Source organism: Pristiophorus japonicus, chromosome 15 (genome assembly GCF_044704955.1).
Source record: "Pristiophorus japonicus isolate sPriJap1 chromosome 15, sPriJap1.hap1, whole genome shotgun sequence".
Classification (NCBI taxonomy): Eukaryota; Metazoa; Chordata; class Chondrichthyes; family Pristiophoridae; genus Pristiophorus; species Pristiophorus japonicus.
Genome location: NC_091991.1, coordinates 111,033,516 through 111,048,896, shown reverse-complemented (window position 1 = coordinate 111,048,896; position 15,381 = coordinate 111,033,516). Strand labels below are relative to the sequence as shown.

Sequence of the window (15,381 nt, the reverse complement as noted above, 5' to 3'; positions counted from 1 at the left end):
GACCACTCCCAAATCCTTTTCAGCCTCTACTAGTCCTACTAATAGAAATAAATGCACATTTTCAAGAAGCATAACTTGGAGGTATGTTGGTGGTGCAGCATGCTAGTGTAAGTTCAAATTTAGAGGTGTGCAGATAAGGATAGAGATTCTTGAGAATTGTGGGCTATTTGAAAAGCATACACAATGGGTTGGAATACTCTGCATTTTTATTTTTGTTCTGCCCACGAGCTTATTTTTAAGGTACCATCTCCACATTTCCTTCGTTGAAAGAAGGGAATTTGGAAGCTGATGAGACAACAGGTAGTGAAGCACCACAGTGACATTGGGGAGGGGAGAGAGAATGGGGAGAGAGAGGGGAGAAAGAGAGACAAGTGAGATAAATGTCATTGTGCTTGAAAGAAAACCCAATCATGGAATCTTATAGCAGACAGAAGCCATTCGGTCCATCGTGCCTAAACTGGATCCAATTAGTCCCACTCCCCTGCACTTTCCCTACAGCAACTCAATTGTTTCCCCTTCAATATTTATCCAACACCCTTCTGAAGGCTACTACTGAATCCGTTCCACCACCCTTTCAGGCAGTGCATTCCAGATCAGTATACCTCACTGCGTAAAAACATTTCTCCTGATCTCCCCTCTGGTTCTTTTGCCAATTACCTTAAAAGGTAAAACAAAAAAAGTCAGCAAAAATCAAATAAAACTCAAGTGTACTTTCCTATAAGGAATGCTGAAGCAAAGGTTTATATAGGAGGCATTTTGTAAATAGACTTTCCGGTTTCTGGTGAGCTGCGTACAAGAAAAGGAGGAGAAACAGTAATTTGGCTCAATGAAGCTCATCCTTCCAGTACCCTAGATCGCCCATTCTAGTAAACTACCAATCTGATTCACAACAAAGCAGCGAGATCCATCTTGGAGATTCAAATAATTTTCTTTTACATTTGGCAATACAGAAATTCAAACTAAAATAAACACATCCAATTCAAGCATTATTTTAATTCAAAGTATCAAGTCCCACATTTGGAAATCCTTATTCAAATAGCAATGTTTTCACTAAATAAAAAGTTACTGGGATTCATAAGAACATAAGAAATAGAAGCAGGAGTAAGCCATACGGCCCCTCAAGCCAGCTCCGCCATTCAATATCATGGCTGATCTGATCCTGGACTCAGCTCCACTTCCCTGCCCACTCCCCATAACCCTTTATCCCCTTATCGCTTAAAAATCTATCTCAGTCTTAAATATATTCAATGACCCAGCCTCCACAGCTCTCTGGGGCAGAGAATTCCATAGATTTACAAATTTCTCCTCATCTCAGTTTTAAATGGGCGGCCCCTTATTCTAAGACTATGTTCCCCAGTTTTAGTTTCCCCTATGAGTGGAAATATCCTCTCTGTATCCACCTTGTCGAGCCCCCTCATTATGTTAAGTGTTTCTTTAAGATCACCTCTCATTCTTCTGAACTCCAATGTGTACAGGCCCAACCTACTCAACCTAACCTCATAAGTCAACCCCCTCATCTCCGGAATCAACCTAGTGAACCTTCTCTGAACAGCCTCCAATGCAAGTAAATACGGAGACCAAAACTGCACGCAGTACTCAAGGTGTAGCCTTACCAATACCCTGTACAGTTGTAGCAGGACATCTCTGCTTTTATACTTTACCTCCTTGCAATAAAGGCCAACATTACATTTGCCTTCCTGATTACTTATACCTGCATACTAACTTTTTGTGTTTCATGCACAAGGACCCCCAGGTGTCTCTGTACTGCAGCACTTTGCAATTTTTCTCCATTTAAATTATAATTTGCTTTTCTATTATTTCTGCCAAAGTGGATAACCTCACATTTCCCCACATTAAACTCCATCTGCCAAATTTTTGCCCACGCACTTAGCCTGTCTATATCCCTTTGCAGATTCTTTGTGTCCTCCTCACAATTTGCTTTCCCACCCATCTTTGTATCATCAGCAAACTTGGCTACATTACACTCGGTCTCTTCATCCAAGTCATTAATATAGATTGTAAATAGTTGAGGACCCAGCACTGATCCCTGTGGCACCCCACTAGTCACTGTTTGCCAACCGGAAAATGACCTATTTATCCCGACTCTCTGTTTTGTTAGTTAGCCAATCCTCTATCCATGCTAATATATTACCCTCAACCCTGTGAACTTTTATCTTGTGGAGTAACCTTTTATGTGGCACCTTATCAAATGACTTCTGTAAATCCAAATACACCACATCCACTGGTTCTCCCTTATCCACCCTGCTCGTTACATCCTTAAAGAACTCCAGCAAATTTGTCAAACATGATTTCCTTTCATAAAAACATGCTGACTCTCTGCTTGATTGAATCATGCTTTTTCAAATGTACCAAATTTAAGACTGAAGCACTTCAAGGTTATTTATGGCATTGTTCATGCAACTACATTGGGCTCCGTCAGTTTAGCCCAGAAAGAAACGGTTAAATGATTGACCCAAATCAACCGATAGATTTTTGTTGTTCCTACCTTGGTCATGTGTGGAGGAAGCTGTGGTCCAATAAAACCAGGCATAGTTTGGTTGGTAGCCAATCGTTGATTGACAGGTGGCCTTGGAGATGACTGTCCTAAATGCTTAGAATGTTCTGACCCATTTTTTGTGTCATGAGATCTGAAAAATTGTGGATCTTTATTTTAGTACAAAAAAGTTAAGATTCTGAGGATACTGAAATTTCAATTGAAAAAAAAACTATTTTGTTCAAGTACCTGATGTAAAAGAGCACATAGGCTTGCTGGTTTAGCACCGATCTGATGTCACTCGAAGATACAATAGAATCGTTCATCTGGTACCACTGTCCATTACTGGCCTGGGAATAAATTTATTTTCATGTTTAATTTCAAATATAGCTGCTAACACATGAAGGCACGAGAAAACTGAATTTTATATTGGAAACTTATGTTCTGAAGAAATAGAAATAAATTATTGCGTTAGTCCAAAATCTACAAGCTGTATACAGAACATTTTATGCAAATACTTTTCTAGTAGTTTGATCATTTTAAACAATTACCTTGATATAACAGTAGTAATGTCCAGCATGACAGCTGAATCCTGAATGTACCAACACTGCATACAGCACATACACTACTGGCTCTCCATTTGACTGCGACATATAGGGCCGAACATCCAGGTACTCAGAGTACCTCACATCCTAAAGAAAAAGACGTAAATTAACGATCCACGAACTAAACGTCAATTTTCTTTCCTTGGTTTCTTATTTGATTATTCATCTCCATCAGAAGATTAAATAAATAATGGAAAGTCCAAGACTGCAAATTACACATGGTTTGTTAAAAAGGAGCTATCTTAATGGGTAGAGTAGTCTTTTTCCATGCTTAAAGACTATTTCTACATTCCTACAGCGACTACACTTCAAAAGTACCGTCATCGGTTGAAAGCAATTTGGGAAAGGCACTTTATAAATACAAGTCTTTCTTAAAATGTTCCTATATTTGTAAATTATAGCACACAAAAATTCCTCATGAATTAAATTGCTTTGGATCACAAAGTCTTCTTCATACTGATTATTTTGCTTTGGCGGTCTGCAGGAAATGGAGAGGATTTTAATCTTGCCCCATCAAGAAAAATATGTAGACCTTGCTATGCTGCTCGGAAACAGAATGGTGCATGGGTTTTTCCATTTCTGATCGAAATGTTATCCTTGGGGGCTCAGTCAGTCTTAGAGACATTCTTTTGGACATAAACAGTCAAGCCAACAACACAAATCTCTCATATTTAACCAACCTCACCCCTCATCAGATAAAAGAATCCGAATGATAACAGAATTTTGACCTGGGGAGGGCTGTAACATACCACTATTGCGTGACCCTGACGGGATACCTCAAGATTGACAAAGAGGAACATTTATGACTAGTTTAAATGGAAGAAAATGAATGGGATAGCTGTACATTACAGGAACGGCCACATCAGAAACCTCCAATTTGCCATCCTTATTTGGAGTCTGTTTTTAAGCTATGAAAAGCTGATTAGAATGTGTCCAAGGCAAAAGCTGGGATAAGTAAGGAGGGAAACAGCCAAAACTATATAGAGAAGCTAGAGGTTGTGAAAGGACAAAGACAATTCACTTGACAGAATACTTTAACATGCTCTTCTTACAAGGCAGAGAATCTCCCACCTCCACCCCATGGAATATCTTGTCTCCACCTCTTATGGCATTAAGATGAATAGAACTTCTAAAGCTGCAAAGTACCTTTGTGATCTTTCCACCTGTAAAGTTAGCAAAGCGCTTCAGAGAGAGTGTCAGCACGTTTGAAGCTCGATGGATGGTGAATCTCTTTGAGGCAGGTACCATTTTCTTACATCTGGTTTCATTATAAAAGAAATTTAGTGTTAGAAATCAACTAGCAATCTATTTCATGACCACGTAATAAATTCAAAACTTATGATGGGAATTTCTGTGTTTTTTTTAAATAAATGACTACAGATGTCAAAGACATTACTCAATTTCAGAATTTTCTTCATTAAGCGATGGATTACTCAGATTTGCTCTAGGAGCTAAAGGCCTGACTTTTCAGCTGCAAAGAATTTGCCCAAATTCACCAGTCAGATTCAAGTGAATTTATAATGGGGAACAAAGAAATGGCAGACCAGTTAAACAAATACTTTGGTTCTGTTTTCACGAAGGAAAACACAAATAACCTTCCAGAAATACTAGAGGTCCAAGGGTCTAGTGAGAAGGAGGAACTGAAGGATAACCTTATAAAGCGGGAAATTGATGGGATTGAAAACCGATAAATCCCCAGGGCCTGATGGTCAGAATCCCAGAGTAATTAACGAAGAGGCCATAGAAATAGTGGATGCATTGGTGATCATTTTTCAACAATCTATCGACTCTAGATCAGTTGCTATGGACTGGAGGGTAGCTAATGTAACACCACTTTTTAAGAAAGGAGGGAGAAAGAAAATGGGTAATTATAGACCGGTTAGCCTGACGTCAGTAGTGAGAAAAATGCTGGAATCAATTATTAAAGATGAAATAGCAGCGCATTTGGAAAGCAGTGACGGGATCGGTCCAAGTCAACATGAATTTATGAAAGGGAAATCATGCTTGACAAATCTTCTGGAATTTTTTGAGGATGTAACTGATGGAGTGGACAAGGGAGAACCAGTGGATGTGGTGTATTTGGACTTTCAAAAGGCTTTTGACAAGGTCCCACACAAGAGATTGGTGTGCAAAGTCAAAGCACATGGTATTGGGGGTAATGTACTGACATGGATAGAGAACAGGTTAGCAGACAGGAAGCAGAGAGTTGGGATAAACGGGCCCTTTTCAGAATGGCAGGCAGTGACTAGTGGAGTGCCGCAGGGCTCAGTGCTGGGACCCCAGCTCTTTACAATATACATTAATGATTTAGATGAAGGAATTGAGTGTAATATCTCCAAGTTTGCAGTTGACACTAAACTGGGTGGCGGTGAGGCGGACGCTAAAAGGCTGCAGAGTGACTTGGACAGGTTATGTGAGTGTGCAAATGCATGGCAGAATAATGTGGATAAATGTGAGGTTATCCACTTTGGGGGCAAAAACACGAAGGCAGATTATCTGAATGGCAGCAGATTAGGAAAAGGGGAAGTGCAACGAAACCTGGGTGTCATGGTTCATCAGTCATTGAAAGTTGGCATGCAGGTACAGCAGGCAGTGATGAAGGCAAATGGTATGTTGGCCTTCATAGCTAGGGAATTTGAGTATAGGAGCAGGGAGGTCTTACTGCAGTTGTACAGGGCCTTGGTGAGGCCTTACCTGGAATATTGTGTTCAGTTTTGGTCTCCTAGTCTGAGGAAGGACATTCTTGCTATTGCGGGAGTACAACGAAGGTTCACCAGACTGATTCCCGGGATGGCAGGACTGACATATGAGGAGAGACTGGATCAACTGGGCCTTTATACACTGGAGTTTATAAGGATGAGAGGGGATCTCATAGAAACATAAAAGATTCTGACGGGACTGGACAGGTTAGATGCGGGAAGAATGTTCTCGATGATGGGGAAGTCCAGAACCAGGGGACACAGTCTTAGGATAAGGGGTAGGCCATTTAGGACAGATGAGGAGAAACTTCTTCACTCAGAGAGTTGTTAACCTGTGGAATTCCCTACCGCAGAGAGTTGTTGATGCCAGTTCAATGGATATATTCAAGAGGGAGTTAGATATGGGCCTTACGGCTCAAGGGATCCAGGAGTATGGAGAGAAAGCAGGAAAGAGGTACTGAGGGAATGATCTTATTGAATGGTGGTGCAGGCTCGAAGGGCCAAATGGCCTACTCCTGCACCTATTTTCTATGTTTCCAACATTAGGACTCCAAATAAATCAATTTAAACATGGTGAAATTAAGGACAGATTTTAAACACTATGTTGAAAGATGAAGACACAATATTCACTGGTTGTGCTGTTGATGGGCTGCAAGAAAACAGGTTTAAGAGGAGGATGCTGGTGTACGGTTAAATACTTTGCAGGTGTTCTGCAGCATTCGATTTCAGTGCAGTGTGTGGCCAGTTAGCTCAGTTGGTTAGAGCGTGGTGCTAATAACGCCAAGATCATGGGTTTGATCCCGGTATGGGCCAAATACTATTCAAACCACCTACTTTAAAAAAATAAATAAATAAAAGTTCCACCCTGTTGTGGGATCATAAAATGACTGGGTCCTGGTCTGAACAGCAGGAAATGTAAGATTGAAACAGCTCCAGAACGATGCCAGTCAAGAGGCCAATCTGTTCTCCTGGAATGAGCGGCTTCTTGGTCTTGTGCGAAATGGTAGGTGCTATTTCAAATCCCATATAGGGCAAGTATTTCAATGGATAAAGGAAAACATCCATGCGGGAAAGCTTGTAAAGCACTTGATGCTACACGGTTACTTTTTTAAAAAAAAGCTTATTGTACCTCTGGTGATACGATTAGACAACACAGAATCTAACACAAATCACAAGGGAGATAAAGTTTCTCATGTAAATTATATGCCACTATAAGGAAGCAGTCATGTACACCATATGCACAAAAAAGTGCTGGTGTTTCAAATTTAGCAGTTATACAGCAATTTAGGGGTACGGTAACATAGTTACATTACTGGACTAGTAATCCAGAGGCCTGGACTAATGATCCAGAGACGTGATTTCAATCCACAGCTGGGGAAATTACATTCAGTTAATTAAATCTGGAATTAAAAGTTACCATCAGTAATGGTGACCGTAAAACTACAGGATTGTCGTAGAAATCTGCCGCCCTTACCCGGTCTGGCCTTTGTGACTCCAGATCCACAGCAATGTGGTTGACTCTTAACTGCCCTCTGAAATGGTGGCTCACCACCACCTTCTCAAGGGCAATTAAGGATGGGCAATAAATGCTGGCCTTGCCAGCGACGCCCACATCCCAGGAATAAAAAAAACGTCAAGTTTCATTGACAGATACAGTAAAAAGGATCCCCGCCCCCCAGGAGCATAGTCTCAGATCGTCCATTTGAGAGAGAGACGAGGAGGAATTACTTCTCTCAGAGGGTTGTGAATCTTTGGCATTCTCTGCCCCAGAGGGCTATGTCGCCGAGAGCATGCAGAAAACAAGCGCAGGCAGCGGAAGGAGCGTGCGGCAAACCAGATTCCCCACCCACCCTTTCCCTCAAAGACTCTGTCCCACCTGTGACAGAGACTGTAATTCCCGTATTGGACTGTACAGTCACCTGAGAACTCACTTTGACAGTGGAAGCAAGTCTTCCTCGATTTCGAGAGACTACCTATGAAGAATCTTTGGAATTCACTGCCCCAGAGGGCTATGGATGTTGAATCATTAAGTAAATTAAAGGCGGAGATCAACAGATGTTTAGACTCAAGGGGGAAATCAAGGGATATGGGGATCGGGCAGGAAAGTGGAGTTGAAGCCGAAGATCAGCCATGATCTTATCGTATGGCTGAGCATGCTCGAGGGGCCGTATGGCCTACTCCTGATTCTTGTGTTATATTCTTAGAATGGCTCGATGCGTAAATTAAATAGCCAATGTGAAACTGAGCCACACACATCAGGAAGGTTTCAGGTTTCACCTCTGGTTTGTGTTGAGATAGCTGATCTCAGCCAGGGCAGTGACAGGAGCATTTTAATTGTTCTCCGCAGTACTAGGGCAGGAAGGGTGTGTGGGAGGAAGCCCATTTCTGTTCCGATGCTGTATCCAGAGACTCCTCCTGCAAAGTAACTGATGTGCAGATGTTCGCTAAGGACAGGGAACAGCTGTGATGCCCCCACTGTTGAATAGACCAGATGTCATCATCATCTAGCCTTTGTGTGAAGTGTCACTTGGGTGAGGCACAAGTGAGCAAATAGAAGCCTACAACGGGCGGATGGAGTTAAAATACAGATCAGCCATGAAGTAAGTGAATGGCGGAACAGGTTCAAGGGGCTGAATGGTCTCCTGTATCCTTGTTCCTATGTACACATCATGAGTCAGCACCTTTGGCTGGGTTGTCCATAGTTGAATAGCCTGGCAACATATAGTGCTTAGGTAAGTGAAACCACACTGAATTTAATAGCAGGTACTCAGAGTTGTAATTAGCCACTCATCTGACCCTCATTTATACTACAGATTCCAGGGGGCACAGTTAGAAACTGTGGCACAGTGAATATGCAGTTTCTTTTTCACTGCGTTTGAAATTTATGCATGAGCTATATCTATGTGACAATCAGTAATTATGCCTCCAGCAAGTAATTTGTAGTGGCAATAAAGGACAAACTTTGTTAGTCCTAATCAATGAACATTTGAAGAGCACATATGAATCGCACTTAACACAAGATTACATATTTGGCTACAAGGTTTATAAACACAGCACCAGTAATTAAATCAAAAGGAGCAATGTGGTTGAATCTAATTAACAGCTGTCATAAAGGATTTAAGAACAAGGTTTTGTTTATTAATGTTATACACTGATATAGATGGAAAAATCATTGGAACAAATGTGATGCAGAGATTTACCCATAGCACTGAGTGTGTGAACTATTTAACACTTAAGTTATTCAGGGAAAAAATGACATCGAATGCACTGCTGGTACATCGGCAATGGAAAGGGAGCCCCAGGGTTCAAAACAAAAGCTGGAAATAGTGCGTTTGCGCTAGATGATTTTGCATTTATCAAGGATTTGCTCCTTTGCCTTTCGGAGAATGATACAAAATGCTGAATTGTAGCGCTGCTTTCCATTGCCTCATCGCTTGCCAAAACCAGTGAAGAATAAAATTCAGCTACCAGCCATGAATGGATCAACCCAGTACAGACACTGCTTAAAACAAATGATTTACCCTTTGATCTTATGAACTTACAATGGGGCCTGTCTAGGAGGCAATGAATAAGTGTTTGCTGTTCCTTGGAAAGGATCACGAATGTGATCCAGAAGGATTTATCTGGAAAGAACAATTGGCAATTGGATGCACATGGTGCACGGTAAATAACATTGGAATATACATACACACATATAGAGATAGATTTTATATATATATATATATATATATATATATATGTATGAATGATATATATAAACAAGTGATGCTGTGGATTTAATCTACAAGGTAGCTACATGGATCAATGTTTTTTTTTTAAAAAAGGTCAATTTAAAAATCAAGCTAATTTTCCATACTCCATGACAAATGCACTATGTGCATGGAGGCTGATGTTTGGTACCTGAGACATTATATTTGCAGTTAATATAAATCCACCACAACTGATATTTTAAAGCAGTTTTTTTTTTGTTGCAGTATTTTATTCTTTGTTAGTTTTACAAAAATGATGCAGTTAAGTAGTCTAGGCTTTATCAACCAGTTTACAAAATGGACACCAGATGGCTTGCTTGTGTCCTGGCCAATACTTTAGTTGTTGTTCTGAACATTGGAAACAGACTTTTTTTTTTAAATATAAAAGTGAGATTACAATATATTTACAGAAATTGAAGTGATAACTAACATTTATTGCACCTGCCAAATATATTTTATTGCAAATGTCTGAAAGCCAAGGTAAATATATTCAAATGCCCAGAACTACACATAGGTTAATGGGTAGTGTAAGTAATTGTAGGACTGCACATCTATCAGCAACTAATAGATGTCTGCAGCATCAGACAATTACATATACTGGATAGTCAGGAGCGATTACAAGCCTGTGATCTAATTGAAGGGTTCAGTGACAGTGAGAGGAGTTTATAAACATCTGAACTTCACAACCTGATTATATAATTAATCACTTAAAATGATCTTGAACATTTGATAGCCTTGTTTTCTGACCGTCATTCTGTGCCTGGAAGCTCTAGGCAGACTTTGCATCAACTGTCAGGGACTCCAAGAAGGTGTAGTAGGGTGAAAAAGACTCAGTGTACCTTGACAACACATGTTGGAGCACCTTCGCACTGTGTTGCATAGTGATAGGATAGCCACTATTCTCCCTATAATGGATCACTGATCACAGCCATGGCATCCTTAGGAGGCATTGAGCAAACACGAGGCATCTCACCACAAGATGGAAGGGAAGAATTGGGTTGTTTCATACACCTCCAGTCTACATAGCAATATTGGCAGAAGCTTGGGGCAGACAACACTTTCCCCTACTGTGTTCTACACAGAATGATCTTAAATAGAGTAATAATAACAACTTTTATTTTTATAGCACCTTTAACATAATAAAATGTCTCAAGGCACTTCACAACAGTGTTACAAGACAAAACATAAATTTGACACTGAGCCACAAAAGAAGAAATTAAGGCAAATGACCAAAAGCTTGTTTAAAGAGGTAGAGTTTAAAGAGGTAGATTTTAAAGAGCGGAGCGGTTTAGGGAGGGTGTTCCAGAGCTTAGGTCCCAGGCAGTTGAAAGCACATCCACCAATGTTTGAGCAGTTATAATGAGGGATGTTCAAGAGGCCAGAATTTGAGGAGCGCAGACATCTTGTGGGGTTGTGAGGCTGAAAAAGATTACAGAGATAGGGAAGGGCGAGGCCATGGAGTGATTTGTAAACAAGGATGAGAATGAGGGTTTCAGCAGAAGAGCTGAGGCAGGAGCAGTGGCGGGCAATGTTTCGGAGGAGGAAAAATGCGGATTTAGTTATGTGGATGTGTGGCTGGAATGTGTGTGGTGTGGTGTGGTGAGGTGCGGATGGGTGCGACCGACCCTGTGTATCTGCGATGTTAAATGGATTGAAGATTTTTACTTTCATTTACTTTACTTTTTGCAGAAGATATCTGCAATAGCAGCCGATCAGCGGCGTACGGGGGGAGGATCCACAACCCAAGAGCCTCTGACTGAAATCGAGATCCATGCCCTGTCCCTGGTTGGGGATAGCAACTGTGCCACCACCGGCATTGGAGTTGACCCACTCTCACAGGATGGTAAGTTGAATATAATCCCCGGTCTGTGTTGAGGTCCTGACATGTCATGTAATGTAACTAATGTTGGCCTGTTATGTAATGTAAGTTTATTGCATTGTAATGTTGGCCTCATGTGATGTACTGCAATGTTGGGGGCAATGCATATATGTATTGTCTGTCTTCGATATGTAATGCAGTACTGCAGCAGTGGTAAGACTGCGATAAGTCACTGTACTATGTATTCACGTAACCCTACCTCTCCCCTGGTGTCAAGCATTTTTAAATGTTGTTTTGCACTTCCATACTCGGACGATTCAGACCACACCGACAGAGACCAGATTACAGACCCACTGCCTCCACCTCTGGCGTCACCCAGCCCTGTCCTGACTTCACCACTGGCAGAGATGAAGATGATGAAGAGGAAGAGCCGCTGATCCTGGAGCCAGTGGAGGTGGAGCTGGTATATCCTCCTCCACGTGGGCCAGCTGGAACATCCTCCACCAGAGTCTATATTCAAGGGATTCCCCCATAGCTCCTCTGATTCTGCGGGACCAAGTGGTGCGCAGCAAGGCACCCCCAGTGTTGCAGCGCCTTTGCCACAGCAACGGAGGGTGGTGCAGGAAAGGTCGGTTGCTGTAGGTATGTACCAGGACATGGTGCGTCTGTCATAGGCCAGCGTCGACATAAGTCGAGAGCTGCTCAAGGCCATGACTACAATAGCCGCAAACATCGCGGCTCTATTAGAGCAGCAGTCGGAGGATATGTCGCGCAAGATCACCGCGATGGAGCGGACCGCCGATGCCATGTGGCAATCGACAGGATTGGGACATGGCACGGAACCCCTCCCCCATGCAATAGTCAGGTCGACAGCACCAGAGGGTGGGGAGCTGACATCATCTTCCAGCCCTGAAGCCGTGAATTCCACATCACAAGCTTCTCCTGAGGCCCCATTTATTGCACCTGCAATGTCTGACCCCCAACGACAGCAACAGCACTCTGGGTGCGGTGCTACACACCGACTTGGTACCACCATGGGGAGGTCCGGGCTCAGGGGCAGTGGGAAAAGGAAGGGCGGGAGTATTCGGAATAAGGTGGACCAATTAACTGCGCAGATAGCAGTTAACGGGTATGATGTAATTGGCATCACGGAGACATGGCTCCAGGGTGACCAAGGCTGGGAACTCAACATCCAGGGGTATTCAGCATTTAGGAAGGATAGACAGAAAGGAAAAGGAGGCGGGGTGGCATTGCTGGTTAAAGAGGAAATTAATGCAATAGTAAGAAAGGACATTAGCTTGGATGATGTGGAATCGGTATGGGTGGAGCTGCGGAATATCAAGGGGCAGAAAACACTAGTGGGACTTGTGTACAGACCACCAAACAGTAGTAGTAAGGTTGGGGACAGCATCAAACAAGAAATTAGGGATGCATGCAATAAAGGTACAGCAGTTATCATGGGTGACTTTAAAATATGTATTGATTGGGCTAACCAAACTGGTAGCAATGGAGGATTTCCTGGAGTGTATTAGGGATGGTTTTCTAGACCAATATGTCGAGGAACCAACTAGAGGGCTGGCCATCCTAGACTGGGTGATGTGTAATGAGAAAGGACTAATTAGCAATCTTGTTGTGCGAGGCCCCTTGGGGAAGAGTGACCATAACATGGTAGAATTCTTTATTAAGATGGAGAGTGACACAGTTAATTCAGAGACTAGGGTCCTGAACTGAAGGAAAGGTAACTTTGATGGTTTGAGGCGTGAATTGGCTAGAATAGACAGGCAAATGATACTAAGAGTTGACGGTGGATAGGCAATGGCAAACATTTAAAGATCACATGGATGAACTTCAGCAAATGTACATCCCTGTCTGGAGTAAAAATAAAACGGTGAAGGTGGCACAACCGTGGCTAACAAGGGAAATCAAGGATAGTGTTAAATCCAAGGAAGAGGCATATAAATTGGCCAGAAAAAGCAACAAACCTGAGGACTGGGAGAAATTTAGAATTCAGCAGAGAAGGACAAAGGGTTTAATTAAGAGGGGGAAAATAGAGTACGAGAAGAAGCCTGCCGGGAACATAAAAACTGACTGCAAAAGCTTCCATAGATATGTGAAGAGAAAAAGATTAGTGAAGACAAACGTAGGTCCCTTGCAGTCAGATTCAGTTGAATTTATAATGGGAAACAAAGAAATGGCAGACCAATTGAACAAATACTTTGGTTCTGTCTTCACAAAGGAAGACACAAATAACCTTCCGGAAGTACTAAGGGACTGAGGGTCTAGTGAGAAGGAGGAACTGAAGGATATCTTTATTAGGCGGGAAATTGTGTTAGGGAAATTGATAGGATTGAAGGCCGCTAAATCCCCGGGGCCTGATAGTCTGCATCCCAGAGGACTGAAGGAAATAGCCCTAGAAATAGTGGATGCATTGGTGATCATTTTCCAACAGTCTATCGACTCTGGATCAGTTCCTATGGACTGGAGGGTAGTTAATGTAACACCACTTTTTAAAAAGGGAGGGAGTGAGAAAGCGGATAATTATAGACTGGTTAGCCTGACATCAGTAGTGGGGAAAATGTTGGAATCAATTATTAAGGATGAAATAGCAGCGCATTTGGAAAGCAGCGACAGGATCGGTCCAAGTCAGCATGGATTTATGAAGGGGAAATTATGCTTCACAAATATTCTGGAATTTTTTGAGGATGTAACTAGCCAGAGTGGACAAGGGAGAACCAGTGGATGTGGTGTATTTGGACTTTCAAAAAGCTTTTGACAAGGTCTCACACAAGAGATTGGTGTGCAAAATCAAAGCACATGATATTGGGGGTAATATACTGACGTGGATAGACAGGAAGCAGAGAGTCAGGATAAACGGGTCCTTTTCAGAATGGCAGGCAGTGACTAGTGGAGTGCCGCAGGGCTCAGTGCTGGGACCCTAGCTCTTTACAATATACATCAATGATTTAGATGAAGGAATTGAGTGTAATATCTCCAAGTTTGCAGATGACACTAAACTGGGTGGCGGTGTGAGCTGTGAGGGGGATGCTAGGAGACTGCAGGGTGACTTGGACAGGGGAATGGGCAAATGCATAGCAGATGCAGTATAATGTGGATAAATGTGACGTTATCCACTTTGGGGGCAAAAACACGGATAGATTATCTAAATGGCGGCAGATTAGGAAAAGGGGAGGTGCAACGAGACCTGGGTGTCATGGTACATCAATCATTGAAAGTTGGCATACAGGTACAGCAGGTGGTGAAGGCGGAAAATGCTACGTTAGCCTTCATAGCTAGGGGATTTGAGTATAGGAGCAGGGAGGTCTTACTGCAGTTGTATAGGGCCTTGGTGAGGCCTCACCTAGAATATCGTGTTCAGTTTTGGTCTCCTAATCTGAGAAAGGACATTCTTGCTATTGAGGGAGTGCAGCGAAGGTTCACCAGACTGATTCCCGGGATGGCAGGACTGACATATGAGGAGAGACTGGATCAACTGGCCTTTATACTTTGTGGAGTTTAGAAGGACGAGATGGGATCTCATAAAAACATACAAGATTCTGACGTAACGGAACAGGTTAGATGCGGGTAGAATGTTCCCGATGTTGGGGAAGTCCAGAACCGGGGACACAGTCTTAGGATAAAGGGTAGGCCATTTAGGACTGAGATGAGGAGAAACTTCTTCACTCACGAGTTGTTAACCTGTGGAATTCCCTGCCGCAGAGAGTTGTTGATGCCAGTTCATTGGATATATTCAAGAGGGAGTTAGGTACGGCCCTTACGGCTAAGGTGATCAAGGGGTATATGGAGAGAAAACAGGAAAGGAGCACTGAGGGAATGATCAGCCATGATCTTATTGGATGGTGGTGCAGGCTCGAAGGGCCGAATGGACTACTCCTTCACCTATTTTCTATGTTTTTATGTAAGAAATTAGGGGGGGGGGGGGGGGGGAAATAGTCCCAAGGATGGTGCAGCATGCTGTCGAGGTCGAGGACGGTAAAGGGTCTTTTGTTGTACTTGT

At 42.5% G+C, this 15,381-nt stretch overlaps 1 protein-coding gene and 1 non-coding gene across 7 annotated transcripts in view; one reads left to right on the top strand and one right to left on the bottom strand.

The window, feature by feature from the left end:
• usp42 (ubiquitin specific peptidase 42) overlaps positions 1-15,381 on the bottom strand; it is a 94,286-nt gene that overhangs the window by 30,697 nt on the left and 48,208 nt on the right. For all 6 annotated transcript variants that reach the window (XR_011596805.1, XR_011596802.1, XR_011596804.1 and 3 more), the window contains 4 exons: positions 4,246-4,357; positions 3,046-3,186; positions 2,744-2,844; positions 2,507-2,648 (listed from right to left, as the gene is read on the bottom strand). Coding sequence is in view for 1 of the 6 variants with exons in the window: in XM_070900781.1 (XP_070756882.1) it covers positions 2,507-2,648; positions 2,744-2,844; positions 3,046-3,186; positions 4,246-4,357 (496 nt within the window). In the remaining 5 variants the exon portion in view is untranslated. The remainder of the gene's footprint in view (positions 1-2,506; positions 2,649-2,743; positions 2,845-3,045; positions 3,187-4,245; positions 4,358-15,381) is intronic.
• trnai-aau (transfer RNA isoleucine (anticodon AAU)) lies at positions 6,538-6,611 on the top strand. Its single transcript has one exon. It is a non-coding gene; the product is annotated as a tRNA-Ile (tRNA).